Source organism: Sylvia atricapilla, chromosome 12 (genome assembly GCF_009819655.1).
Source record: "Sylvia atricapilla isolate bSylAtr1 chromosome 12, bSylAtr1.pri, whole genome shotgun sequence".
Classification (NCBI taxonomy): Eukaryota; Metazoa; Chordata; class Aves; order Passeriformes; family Sylviidae; genus Sylvia; species Sylvia atricapilla.
Genome location: NC_089151.1, coordinates 3386968 through 3399254, shown reverse-complemented (window position 1 = coordinate 3399254; position 12287 = coordinate 3386968). Strand labels below are relative to the sequence as shown.

Below are 12287 nucleotides of genomic sequence, written 5' to 3'. Positions count from 1 at the left end.
TTTAAGATGTGCCCCTTCAGTATGGACTGAAGAAATGGTGATTTACAGAAATTAATTTCTGAACCTCATTGTCTGAATCTCTGGTGCCTTCTGCCCTTCTCCTTTTAATTTGATGTGGCCCATGGGCAGCAATAAAGCAACACAGAACAGCTGTGCCTGGTCCCAGAAAAGGGGAGCTGTGTAAAACCGAGGAACCTTTTTAAGAAGGTGAAAGGAACATCTAAGGTGCTAAAAGCTTTTGAGGGAACAATATAGAAACATGATCACCGAGGCAGTGTAAGTGCACATCAGTGTCAGGACAAACTGGGGAAAAAAAGGGCAAAAAGGAGCAGCAGAGCTCAGGAGATTCTTAAAAACCAGTTACATTCAAAGAAGAAAATCGAAAGAACCATAAGCACTGATCCGTTAAACACAAACCAGGGCAGAGGTGGTCATAAAACCAGACTGAGGCACAATTGAAACAAGGCATAAAAAATGCACAATAAATGTTTCTGCAAGTAACAGGAAATCAGCTGAGAGATTTCGAGAGTCCAAACACCCAGGAGACAAAGAAAGCACAGGTTCTGAGAGCCCCAGCTTTCTCCAAAGTGAGATTAGCTGTGCTTCAACCTCTCCTGAGAGGCTGGGTTTGTTTCAGTGCAGGGAAATGAGACTAAATGCTAATTGTAAAAGGAATAAAAAAGATCTCTTGTACAGCGAGCCAAAAGCCTTCAAAAATACGGCTTCTAGGAATGGTTCCTACAAGAGATGCTGAAGAGATGCTGAGATGCCCTGCTGTGGATGGGGTTTTTTGGTTCTTTGAATGAAATGGGCTGCTGCCTGTTGGCTGGAGCCGGCAGTGGGAGCAAGTGAAGCTCCCACTTATGCCAAGAGCCCAATGAAACAGGATCAGAAATCACAGAATCATGGAATAGTTTGATTTGAAAGGATCCTTTTGCAGTCCAACTCCCCGCCCCCGCCATGGGCATCCTCAGCTAGACCAAGTTGCTCAAAGCTCCATCCAAATGTTTCCAGGGATGGGGCATCCACCGCCTCTGTGGCAGCCTGTGCCAGTGTTTCTCCTTGTGGCGTGTGAAACGCTTATTCCTTATCTCTTAAACGGACTCTCCTTCAGCGATCGGCAGCAAAAAGTTGGGAGGCTCGGGGAAGAGAGCCCAACTCCCGCTTTTCCTGCATCACTGGAGAGTTTCCACTAGTGCCCTTCCAGAACTGCCTGAACTTCCCTCGGAGCGCTCAGTCAATAAAACGAGCAAATGCAACTTCTCAGAGCTGGGCAAGCCCCTCGCGGAAATGACAGCGATCCATCCCGGGACGGATGGAGCGGCCCCGAGGCGGGGTTTGGGGGCGCCGGAACCAGCCCCGCACCGCGCCCCGCATCGCTCGGGGCTCCGCATCGCTCGGGGCTCCGCATCGCTCCGGGCTCCGCATCCACACATCTCCGGGCTCCGCATCGCTCCGGGCTCCGCACCCGCATCGCTCCGCATCCACATATCTCCGGGCTCCGCATCGCTCCGGGCTCCGCACCCGCATCGCTCCGCATCCACACATCTCCGGGCTCCACATCTCTCCGGGCTCCGCACCCGCATCTCCCCGCGCTCCGCAGCCGGGATGCTGGCGCTGCCGGAGCTGCTGGCGCTGGTGGCCGCGGCTCTGCTGGCGCTGTTCGGGGCCGGACGAGCGGTCGGCCCCGGCGCCTGGGTGCCGCTGAAGCGCTGGGCCCTGGGCTGCCTCCTGCTCTGCCTCGGCGCCTGCAGGCAGCGGGCGGCCGCAGGTACCGCCGAGCCCCGCCGGCCGCGCCCGCTCCGCGCTGACCCCCACGTGAGTGGTCCTGAGACCCCCTTCCCTGGGACCCGCTTCTGCGACACTCTGTTCTTATATCCTGGCATCTCTGTGCCCCGCGTCCCTGTAGCTCCTATCTCCGTGTTCCCCTGGCACTCCAAAGCCGGTATCCCTCTTGGAACTCCCATCCCCAGTATCCCTCTTGGAAGTCCCATCCCCGGCATCCCTGAGTTCCCCCAGTCTCGAGACTCCCATCCCCGGCATCCCCGCGTTCCCTCAGAACACCTTTTCCCTTTTGGACTCACACTCCGCTGGACCTACACCAGCTCCATCTCCACCCCACTGCATCCTCTGCATTCCTTGCGTTCCCCTGGCAATCCCTCAGGTGCTCCCGTTCCCTGCATCCTGCTGCCTGGCATCCCTCACTGCTCAACCCCGTTATTTTGAGCTCTGCTGTCTTTTGGCTGAGGTTTCAGCGCTGCTTGCCGAGCTCTCTGGCCGTTCTCGGAGCGCCTGCTATGGAAATACAAAAAGCGAAACTAAACTTTCATCCCTGAGCAGAAGCCTATGGAAAACAAAGGATGGCTGACATTCTCCCCGCCCTTTCCTGCCTCCCGCAGGAGCTGAAATCCATTTCGCTTTCCCCAGGCGCTCGATTCCTTGTATTTCACGGGCTTTGCAGAGACCAACGGGACCTTTGTGATCGCTCGCCTGGCCAGACGTCCCGCTGGCCTCTGTGAGATGTGGCTCTTCCTGAGGCTGCATGGGATAGGCGAGTTTGAAGTAAGTGCTGGATGTGGGATGAAGTTCAGGAGCAGAGATTAGCTCCTTTCTTGAACCTGTGATGGGATCCCAAGCCAAAGTTTATGTTCTCTGCATCTTCACACCAGCAAGACGCCAGTGCTGTGTGTAAAGGCAGGGCTAGAGCTGGTCAGAGTACTGGGTATGTCCTTTTTCCAGCAGGATCTGACACATTCCCCTTCCCCATCATCTGCACAAAACAGAATTGTTTCTAAAAAGTGGCTTATTAAACCCCCCAGGAATATTTTGAACATCCACTCTTTCCAATCAGGTGCAGCACATGGTTAATGAGTCCCATTTTCTGCTTATGGTTGGTTTTTGCTCCTTTTTTCATTCCTATAAAACCATTTGGAATTGCCTCTTTAAAAGAGAAGGGAAAGCTTTTAGGGAGTTTGATGTGCATCTGCTTCATTCTTGCTGAAAAGAAAGCTTAATCAGATATTGTTAATCAGATTTTTGCCTGGAGATTTTCTTTTTTTTTTTTTTTTTTTTTTTTTTTTTTTTTTTTTTTTTTTTGTTAAGAGCTGGCTACATACTAAAGAAGGAGAGAAGACCTGACATAAATCTGTTTTGCACTCCACTCTCTTATGTTCACAGATCTGTTTCACTAAGTAGCCATGATGAGAAAAAGCAAGAGAAATCCTGTTTGGAGAAAATAGAAAAAAGAGAGGATTGATGTGCATTTTTTTGGGTTTTAGTAATATTTAGTATAACAAGACTGCTTTGTGGCATCCTCAGAACTGAATTAAGCAAATGTTTTCCTCTTTTTAGCACCCACAGCATCCAAACATGATGGTGAGAGATGAATCCAAAGAAATCTGGAGTGGAGGAGGACTCACTATGGAATACTTGGAGCCCCAAATGTGCTGGAAGATAAATTTTGATGGATTACTCAGGTATTGCAGCACTCCCTAATTTCATTTATCTACATGTAAAACCAAGGCTTTTTCAGCACTATTTGGAAATAGATTTAATTCATCCTGAATTTAACCAGCTTGAACCAAAAGCTATTTGGTAACTAAGACACTTTGATATTTTAAGGAATGAAAATATATCTGGTGGTGTATAGTATTGTACTATCCTCTATTCCACCCAATTCCAAACATGTAAGAAACCTTTTGTTGTTTGTTTAGGAGTGATGTAAAATTATAGTGCTTTGCCTTGCAGGAAAGGATCTTACAGACAGCAGTGGAGTGAAGAGGAGGGAGAGCTTGTACCAGTTAAATTCTCTTTGCAGTAAGATTTTCATCTTTGCTTTGGGATGTACAGTGAGCTCATGGCTCATTTAAAATTCCAAAAATCAGAATTTTCCAATAAAATACAAAGATTGCCTCTGTCAAAGTTGCAAGTGCACAACTTGGCCTAGCATGAGCTGAATGCTAGTAATGTCTTTTTTTCTCCTCTCTCTTTTTCTAGGTGGGAGAACTCCACAGACGTTTTTAACTTTAATGTTGACAGTAACCCCAGCACATTTGCTCGTGCTTTAGCCCAGGAGCCATGGACCATCAAGCTCTTCCAGAGGGTCAAAAAGTGAGGGGCAAGATTAATGTCTTCTAGGGTTCATAATAATTTTTTCTACAGTTCTCTTCAAGGTCTGCTGTGTGTTATAGTTGGTTTTAGAAGGTAGGTTTAGTTTGGAGTGCTCTATTAAAGGACCTGACTCCTGGTTTCAATGCCACACCACACCTGGAGGATCCTGCACACACATGGGATCTTCCTGAGTGACACCTTCACCATCAGCAATATTCCATATTCTTTCTGTTTTTCATTGATTTAGGCAGCTTCTGAAGTCAATGGTCCAGGGATAGATAAGAAAAGGAATATAATCCTGTGAGAAAGGACCTGCAGTGGGTGTTTTAAATATTATACAAGCTCTGGAGAGTTAAAAAAATGAGAATCAATAGTGTGTTGAATAAATTGAAGCAGAAATTATATATATCAATAATGTGTGGGTTTTGGTGATACCTGCTGAGTTGTAAGCAGCAGATGTTTGGCAGCCCAGCATTTCTTCAAACACAGGATAATTTATATTGCCAGGGTGAGAATTTGCTGTCGTTTCCTTCTCAGCTGTCTCATTGTGTAACAGTAACTGGGAAATGTAGAACTGATGTATAAAATCCAGGATAGCCAAGGTCCAGATGCTCTGAAATTTCTTTCATTTTGGGAGATAAATCCATCAGATTGGCATTGAGGCTTCTTGAGGAGAACTGGAGATCCTGGCTGTGCTGATCCACTCCTTTCTTTCTTCCAGACAAAGGACACAGCATTTCCGCCACGAGCAGTGGGGCCAGTCTGTTGGAGAGATTGAAATAGGAAATTATGGGAAAACTGAACTTTCCCTCAAAGGCATTCGGAGCCACTCCTATGGTAACAGCACTGGAAAGAATTCCCTCCCTTGGGAATACCTGCACTGTGGCTGGCACTGGCAGGGCAGTGAGATTAAGGATTATCTGTTAAAACAACCAGTTCCATGCCTGGGCATGAAGTTAAGACATTCCAGAGGAAATGCCATCACTGTTTTGGGGACATACATTGCTTACCACAACATCAGTCACTGGGTATTTTTTATCCCAAAAAGTTATTGTGAAGACAGGTACTTATTTCCCAGGAATGCTGAACTTCAGGTTGGGAGATTTTGTTCTTTTTTTTTTTTTTTTTTTTTTCAGGTGTCCGGAACTGGGCTGAGATTTCCCGTTATGTCATGATTTTGGCACGCTTTGAAGTAGGTATTAACATGGCAATGTGCTATTTAACCCAGAAAATTTTCTGAGCTTTTTCTGAGGCAGATTTAAGTACACAGAAACCAGGATTTGGGAACATCCATGGTGCACAATCAGAAGTGCTCACTGGTGGCACCATTAGCCCAGATCAGTGTTGTGAGCAGCTCTCAAAAGCAGAGCTGTGTGTGTGAAAACTGACATTTTGCTACACTGATTGAAGCAAAGCTTGTTTGATAACTTGAAACAGTTTATTTTGCCTTTTCCGTGAAGAATTAGGCAGGCAGCTTTACAGGAGAGAGTCTCAGCTGCTGCAAGTACCCAGCACTCCGTGGAGTTTCTGCAGTGCTGATTCCCATTGATGGGAAGCCTGAGGTGTTCAAAGCATCCTAAGCCTTCGTGACAGCAGTCAGCAAATATTTCTGCCTGTGCTGAGCCATAATTCTCTGCTTTGCTGTGTGGGGGAGAGCAGTGCTGTGGCTGCTGGCAGCACAGAGCCCAGGGACATGCTGAGGGCTGCCCCTGCCAGCTGCCAGCCAAGCCCAGCAGATGCTCCTGAAAAGGCATTTCCTTTGCCAAGCCAGGCATAAATCAAAACTCTCTGTCACAGGCAGCGTTGCAAGGTTTTATACTGAATTCAGAATGAAATCCTGATTTATCAGGATTAGCCTGTGTACCTTTCACTGAGCTTTGGCACCACAGTGTGTATAACCAACATCTCCCTGCTCTTCAGTTCTTCAAGACTCAAAGTGGCTGTTCTGCCCCTAATTAAAAGCCAGCTCACTTCATTAAGAAGTTTATTGCAGATTGAAGTTTGGAGTCCTCTTACTCTGAGTGTCTGTACATTTATAGCATCAGAGGAGGCTTAAACTTGCCTCAGAGCAGCCCAAATGGAGCGTGAAGAGTCCAGACCCGAGGATGGAAGAGAAATTAGTAAAACCAGGAGATTCCAGCTCCTTCTTAACATTTTCCCTATCTGCTGCTCCCATACGTAGATTAATGCAGGTTAGAAGAGAAGTCTGCTCAAAGGACACCAGTTTTGTACTTCTTTGCAGGTTTGTTTCCCTCCTGTGTCCTCTTGCTGCTGATTTTCTGTCGTTTCCATTTTCCTTAATTTGTCCTGAATGTGTTTGGATTTATTCCTGGATTTGTTTTTGCAGCCAGATTTTCATGGAAGATGTAATGAGGGGATTTTAAAGCACGAGGCCATAGCACATTGCATAAGCTGAATTCTATCCAGTGTCTTCTTGGTCCAGCCAGTGAAGGACCCTCAGAAATGAATCTGCACAACTTTGGCTGTTTTTTCTTTCTCTCTCTTGCAGGATGGGACTGCAGCACATTTAACAGTCATTAACATGCCAGCCACCACAACTCAGTAAGTGACCAAAGAGCTTCATGTTGCCAAAAATGCTCATCTCAGAGGTGACAAAAGCTGCTCTGCAGGATACCTGTGTGCAGATTCTTGCTTTGAACCTGGACAGCCCAATTTCCATCCACGCCCTCATGTTCCCTACTCCCAGCTTTTCATTTGCAGTTAGTGAAAAGGACAGCTTTTACCTTGCCTTGCTTTCTTTCCCCTCAGTTGCTGAGGGCTGACGGAGCTGCCTGTCTGTCTGGATGATTTAGAGGTACAAATTGGGCACTTCCAGCTCTTTGGGAAGGTGTGTCTGACTGTAGTCTGCATTCCACAGGGAGCCCTGCCCTGCCCTGACTGATGTTCTCTGCATCCAGAGGATTAAAGACCAATGTCCATGGCCCCAGGGTTGCTCCAAGCCCCATCCAACCTTGCCTTGGACACTTCCAGAGATGGGACAGCCAAAGCTTCTCTGGGCACCCTGTGCCAGGGTTTCATCATCCTCACAGGGGAGAATTTCTTCCCAATATCCCATCTAACCCTGTCCTCTGGCAGTGGGAAGCATTTCCCCTTATCCTGGCACTCCAGGCTCTTTTCCAAAGTCCCTCTCCCGCTCTTTGGGAAGTCCCCAGAGCTTTCCCATCTCCAGGCAGAACAGTCCCAATTCTCTCTGCCGTTGTTGTGGTGCATTTGAGTTTTGGTTGAACTTTAAACCTGCTCCATTCCTCTCCCCTTCAGCCTCACTGTAGGTTATGTGTTTTTTCCTGATGGGAGGAAGGCTGGCATTGAGTGGTCCAACGCCTCCCTGGCCCAGCTGGCTGAGGATGGGGTTATCCAGGATCAGTATGGAGTCAGTTTTACTGCTGGTAAGCTCAACACAGCCCAGCTACATCTGCCTCCATTGCTTGGCATGCAGTTCCTTTGGTGGAGGAGAGACTGTTCCCTGAGATTCCATGTGATCCTGGGGAATGCATCATCTCACACACTGAGATTAGAACCATAAAATCATGGTTTGGGTTGGAAGGGACTTGATCCTCTGGTTCCAACCCTACTGCCATGGGCACTTCCCTGCTTAAATTGAATTATAAGTGTGATGTGTCCTGAGTGAAATGTGTCCACTGCAGGATCAGGGCCACAGGTTCCAGAGGGAGAGTTACAGATTCTGTTTGTGGTGACTGTTACTTGTGCTAATCCACATAAAATAGTGATTTCCACTTTTTTGGGGTGTCAACACCTCTGTTCTTAAGTGCATTCAGCTGGAAATATGGTTGTTCAGTTTACTTGATTTACAAAGCAGACAGAACTATCACTTCAGAAAAGCATAAAACCCCCCATACACAAAAATAATAGATATTGGGATTTTTTTTTTTTTTTGAGATAAAATACTATGGAAAGTTGTTGACATTGTTGCCTCTTTTACTCTTCTCCAAGGTGGCAAGAGCTTTGATGTTTCTGCAGCTCTGGATAAGCAGACCTGTCCTGTGGTGTACAATGGCCTGACAGGCAGTGGAGTTTTCCACGAGTGCATTGCAAATTTCCAACTCAATGGATCAACACCAGGCTGGGGCCTGGTGGAATTTTATTACAGGTAAAATAATGACAGGCAAGAAGAGGTAAAAAAACTCCTATCCTACATTGACTTGTACGGTTACAACTCTATAGATATTTGAAGCATAAATGCACTGATTTTTTTTGTTACCTGATGTAAAAGAAATGTTGCTCATTTAGTGCTTAATGTGTTTATTAAGTTGACAAGGACTCTGTATATATTATTTGAAAAGGAATAATTGCACAAGCCCTTCATGGGTGCAACAATTTGTTTGTTATATATGTTTATGTGGGTTTTATATAGGTCTCCATATAGGTTTATGAGCAGGTGGATGCTCCATTCTGGACACTCTCTTATTTAGAAAATCTCTCCCATTATAGAAAAAAAGGGGCAAACAGAGGCAGTTTACAGGGTGGAACTTGCTCACTCAAGGGTTTTTGTGGACAGGATTTATTTGAACAGATAAATGTTGAGAAAATCCTGACAGGAGTGGCTCTGTTAGGGGCAAAATTATATCCACTAAGAACGTGCTTCCTTTCTCAGTGAAGTGCTGCTCCTCCTGCCACATGATTGTCACTCTTCCCCTGGAGCCTTTTCCATGTGGAGTCTTTGCTCTCATGAAAGAAAAAGGCAGATTTTGTTGTTGACATTTTGTTTGCTTTTTAAAATAAACACCAATCCTTGGCTGTCAGAGGAAGTGGCATAAATGACTTTCAGGAGACGGAGAGCTCAGCTCCTTCTGAAAACCAGACCTATTCAAAGCACATAAAACAGGCCAAAAGTGCAGGATACCTGCTGGTTGAACTTGAACCTGCAGCTCCTGCTCCCTCCCCACTCGGGCTGTCCAGACCTGCCTGATGGAGGAAATGACCCAGCAGGGCCAGGCTGGGATAAAACCCAAACCGGGCACGTTCCACAAGTCCAGACAGTCCCGGCCAGCTCTGGAACTGCCCCAGGGAGGCTCCATTTGGCAGTGCTGACACAATTCCCATCAGCTCTACCTCATATCTGCTCCCAAAATCAACCCCGTGGGAGGAATGGAAGGGTTGGGGGTGTTGTCCTTCCTTCCTCCTCCCCACGAGTCACCTGCTCAGTGTCACTGCTCTCCCCGCAGGGACGAGGCCGCCCAGCCGGTTCCAAACCTGCACCTTGGTTCCCAAGCAGAAGGACCTGACCCTGCCACTGATGCCTCTCCCCCGTGATCATCTACAGGCTCATCCCAGCAATGTTAGCAAGCAGCAGCTTTGCAAAAAAATGTAATCCCCTTGCAAAAAAAAAAAAAAAAATAACAGCACTGGTTTGAGTGTAGAGCTCGTCACAGGATGCCGGGGAGGTCAAGGGTATTAAAAGGATTTGGAGAGAAATGAGATGTATTTTTATTAGTGCAGCTTTCAGTGGTTGCTAACCAGGGTGGTCTGGAGGCAATTGGAAGGAAGTCTGATGGCAGGAGGAGTGCACTGGGAGGGATCACTCCACGCTCTTGTCTTTTGGGGCTTTTTTTCCTAAACTTCCAGCTGCTCCCCACCGTGACCACCAGGACCTCAGGCTACGTGGATCACTGGCCCAATTTAGCAGCTCCTCTCTTCTCTCAGATTTGTTTTTGAAATAAAAACTGTCTATTTCTGAACCCTCTGGTTGTTATAGTCATTAAAACGTGGGAAAAGCCTGTTACAGGAAACTGCACTGATTTGATAGTTTTGTCCTTGGCTGTGTAAAACATGAAGTGGAAGGAGCAGGAGAAAGCACATCTAAATGAAGTGTCCTCTAGGAATAGCATTTATATCCAATGAAATAAGTGGAACAAACACGATTTTCCCATGTCTGAAGGGAAGCCAGGCTCTGGTAATCCAGTTTAGAGAGGGATCTGAATTCCTCATCATTCCCTTGTAGGTGCCTTATTAACCACAGCGTCCACAACAGTCACTGGCCCAGGGCAGCCTACAGGGTATTCCCTGCCTAGATGGATCCTGCCATTAATTACTGAAAATTAAACATGCTTTAAATATTTTAAATAATATATAAAAATACATATATATATAATATTTATATAACATATATAAATATGTATCTATATTTTATAGGGGTTTTAAATATATATATAGTTAAGTGGGAAATGTGGAGAGGAGAAACTAAGGAAAGACTCCTTTTAATTAAAATAGTGCCACCATTCCATTTCAGAAAATAATGAAATCTGAGTGCACATCTTTGTGTTTTTGTAATCTCTGCTTAGGCTGAGAGTGGATGAAATTTTAAGATAATTTAAAGAAGAACTTTTCCTTTTTGGGGCAGTTTTTACACTTATTGCTACAACAGCTTTTTATGCAGAGTGGTTGCGTGAATATAAAATGATCCCACCTGGATTTATGATGTGAATGTCCTGATTTGGGATGTGTCACTGAACAAAGCTGGCATTCTGTAACAGGCTGATTCTATCAGCACCATCGTGCAGCTGTGAGATTATTCCCATAATTCCCATTCCCTAATTCCCTAATTTCTAACCTCATCCCTGTCCTGCGCTTGTGCCCTTGAGCTGCACCCCAACAGGGTTGTGTTGTGCCCCTCCTTCCATCCCAAACCACCTCTGGATGACCCAAGCTCATTTCTGGGTTCATTTCTTTTGGGATAGGTGCTGATTCCGAGCTTTGGATTTTAGCTGGACACTTCTCCAGTTACAGTGGGATTAAGAGCCACATTCTTGTGAGCCCTGCACAAACCCAAAGATGCCTTAAATCTGTCTGTGCTCTCGTGGTCTCGAGGTGCTGAAACAGGGAGCTTCTAAATTACTCCAGACAATGGTACTTTGACAGGAGGGAAGGCCTTATGCCTCTTTTTACACCTCAGAAATCAGTCAAATAGGTAATTTTAGAAAGGTTAGAAAAATAACGATGTTATACATCACAGTTTGTTCCTATTAAGTGTGTGGCTTGTTTTGCTATGATCTCAGGAACATCTGTTCCTTTTTTTTCTAAGGAGTTCTTGTCATCTCTTTCCCTCTCACTTATTTCTTCAAGGCTAAAACATTAACATTTAGAAGGTGGGAGACAGGCACCTAATAAAGCAAGGTTTTGGAGGTGTCAGAGCATGTAGATGATGAGAAAAATTGTTAATTACGACTCTGGAATCAGTTTGAGAAATCACTGTAAAAAAATTCCCTGTCCAGGCCAAAAATTAAAAAAAAAAAAAAAAAAAGAAAAAGAAAATTCCCCCCAAAAAGGAAGGGATTGGTCTGGTTATATCCTAATTCCAGAAACTGGGCTTAGAAGTAGGGATGCTTCCAAATTCTTGGAAGTTCATGTTGCTGCGGTGGAGGAGGCAGAGATGAAGCCTTCATCACTCTCCTTTTTGTCCTCTACTTGTTTCTTTTGGTACCAGTGGGTGGAGAATTAGAGCACTCCTGAGTTCAGCTGGGAAAAGTTCAAGCAGGGTACAGCAAATGATTAATAAAGTTTGGAGCTGGCAGGTTTATTTGCCAGGTGATGAACTACTGGTAGGCTATTTCAGCTCCAAGGGCTGAAAAAAAATTGACTGTTGGGGTTTTTCTCCCTGGATTTCAAATTACTTTATAGCCAGCCCGTGTCCAGGACACATGGAATAACTTATTTAATTTAAAATAAATCTCCCAAGCCCCACGCTTTGACCATATGAAGTGGTCCTTCACTGGCGGCTCCTTTCTCGGTGGAAAAATCCATCTTGGGGAGTGCTCCTGCAGCCCAAAAGCATCACTTTGGAGCCAAAAAAGCAATAAATGGAGGTGAGCCTTGGCCAGAAGTGAAATGCAGCATGTGATCTGCACGAAGGGGGGCAGCTGGAGCCTCCTTGGATGAGCTGCTCTCCCAGCATCTGGAAGGAGGGAGCACCTGTAATTCCTGCTGCTGTCACGGCAAAATGCTCCCAACCAAACCCTTGCACGTCCCCCTGGAGCTCCCTGCACGCTGAATTTCAGGATTCAGGCCTCGTGAAGAGGTCATTTAAAGGCTGTCAGCCCCAAACTGAGCATTCCCCATCAATCTGCCCCTGGCTACTGATGTTTAGAATGGTAAATATTTTACCCTGCTTATTTATTCTCCTTCCATCTTGCAATTTTTCA

General features: G+C 45.8%; 1 protein-coding gene across 1 annotated transcript; it reads left to right on the top strand.

Annotated features, from left to right (window-relative positions):
- The first annotated feature begins 1608 nt into the window (after positions 1-1608).
- LOC136366292 (uncharacterized) lies at positions 1609-9827 on the top strand. The gene is made up of 11 exons (XM_066327278.1): positions 1609-1818; positions 2428-2562; positions 3352-3476; positions 3748-3816; positions 3997-4110; positions 4832-4947; positions 5247-5302; positions 6620-6672; positions 7390-7517; positions 8083-8239; positions 9315-9827. Exons 1-11 carry the CDS (start codon positions 1609-1611, stop codon positions 9400-9402), a joined length of 1251 nt encoding a protein of 416 aa, XP_066183375.1. The 3' UTR covers positions 9403-9827.
- The last annotated feature ends 2460 nt before the right edge of the window (positions 9828-12287 follow it).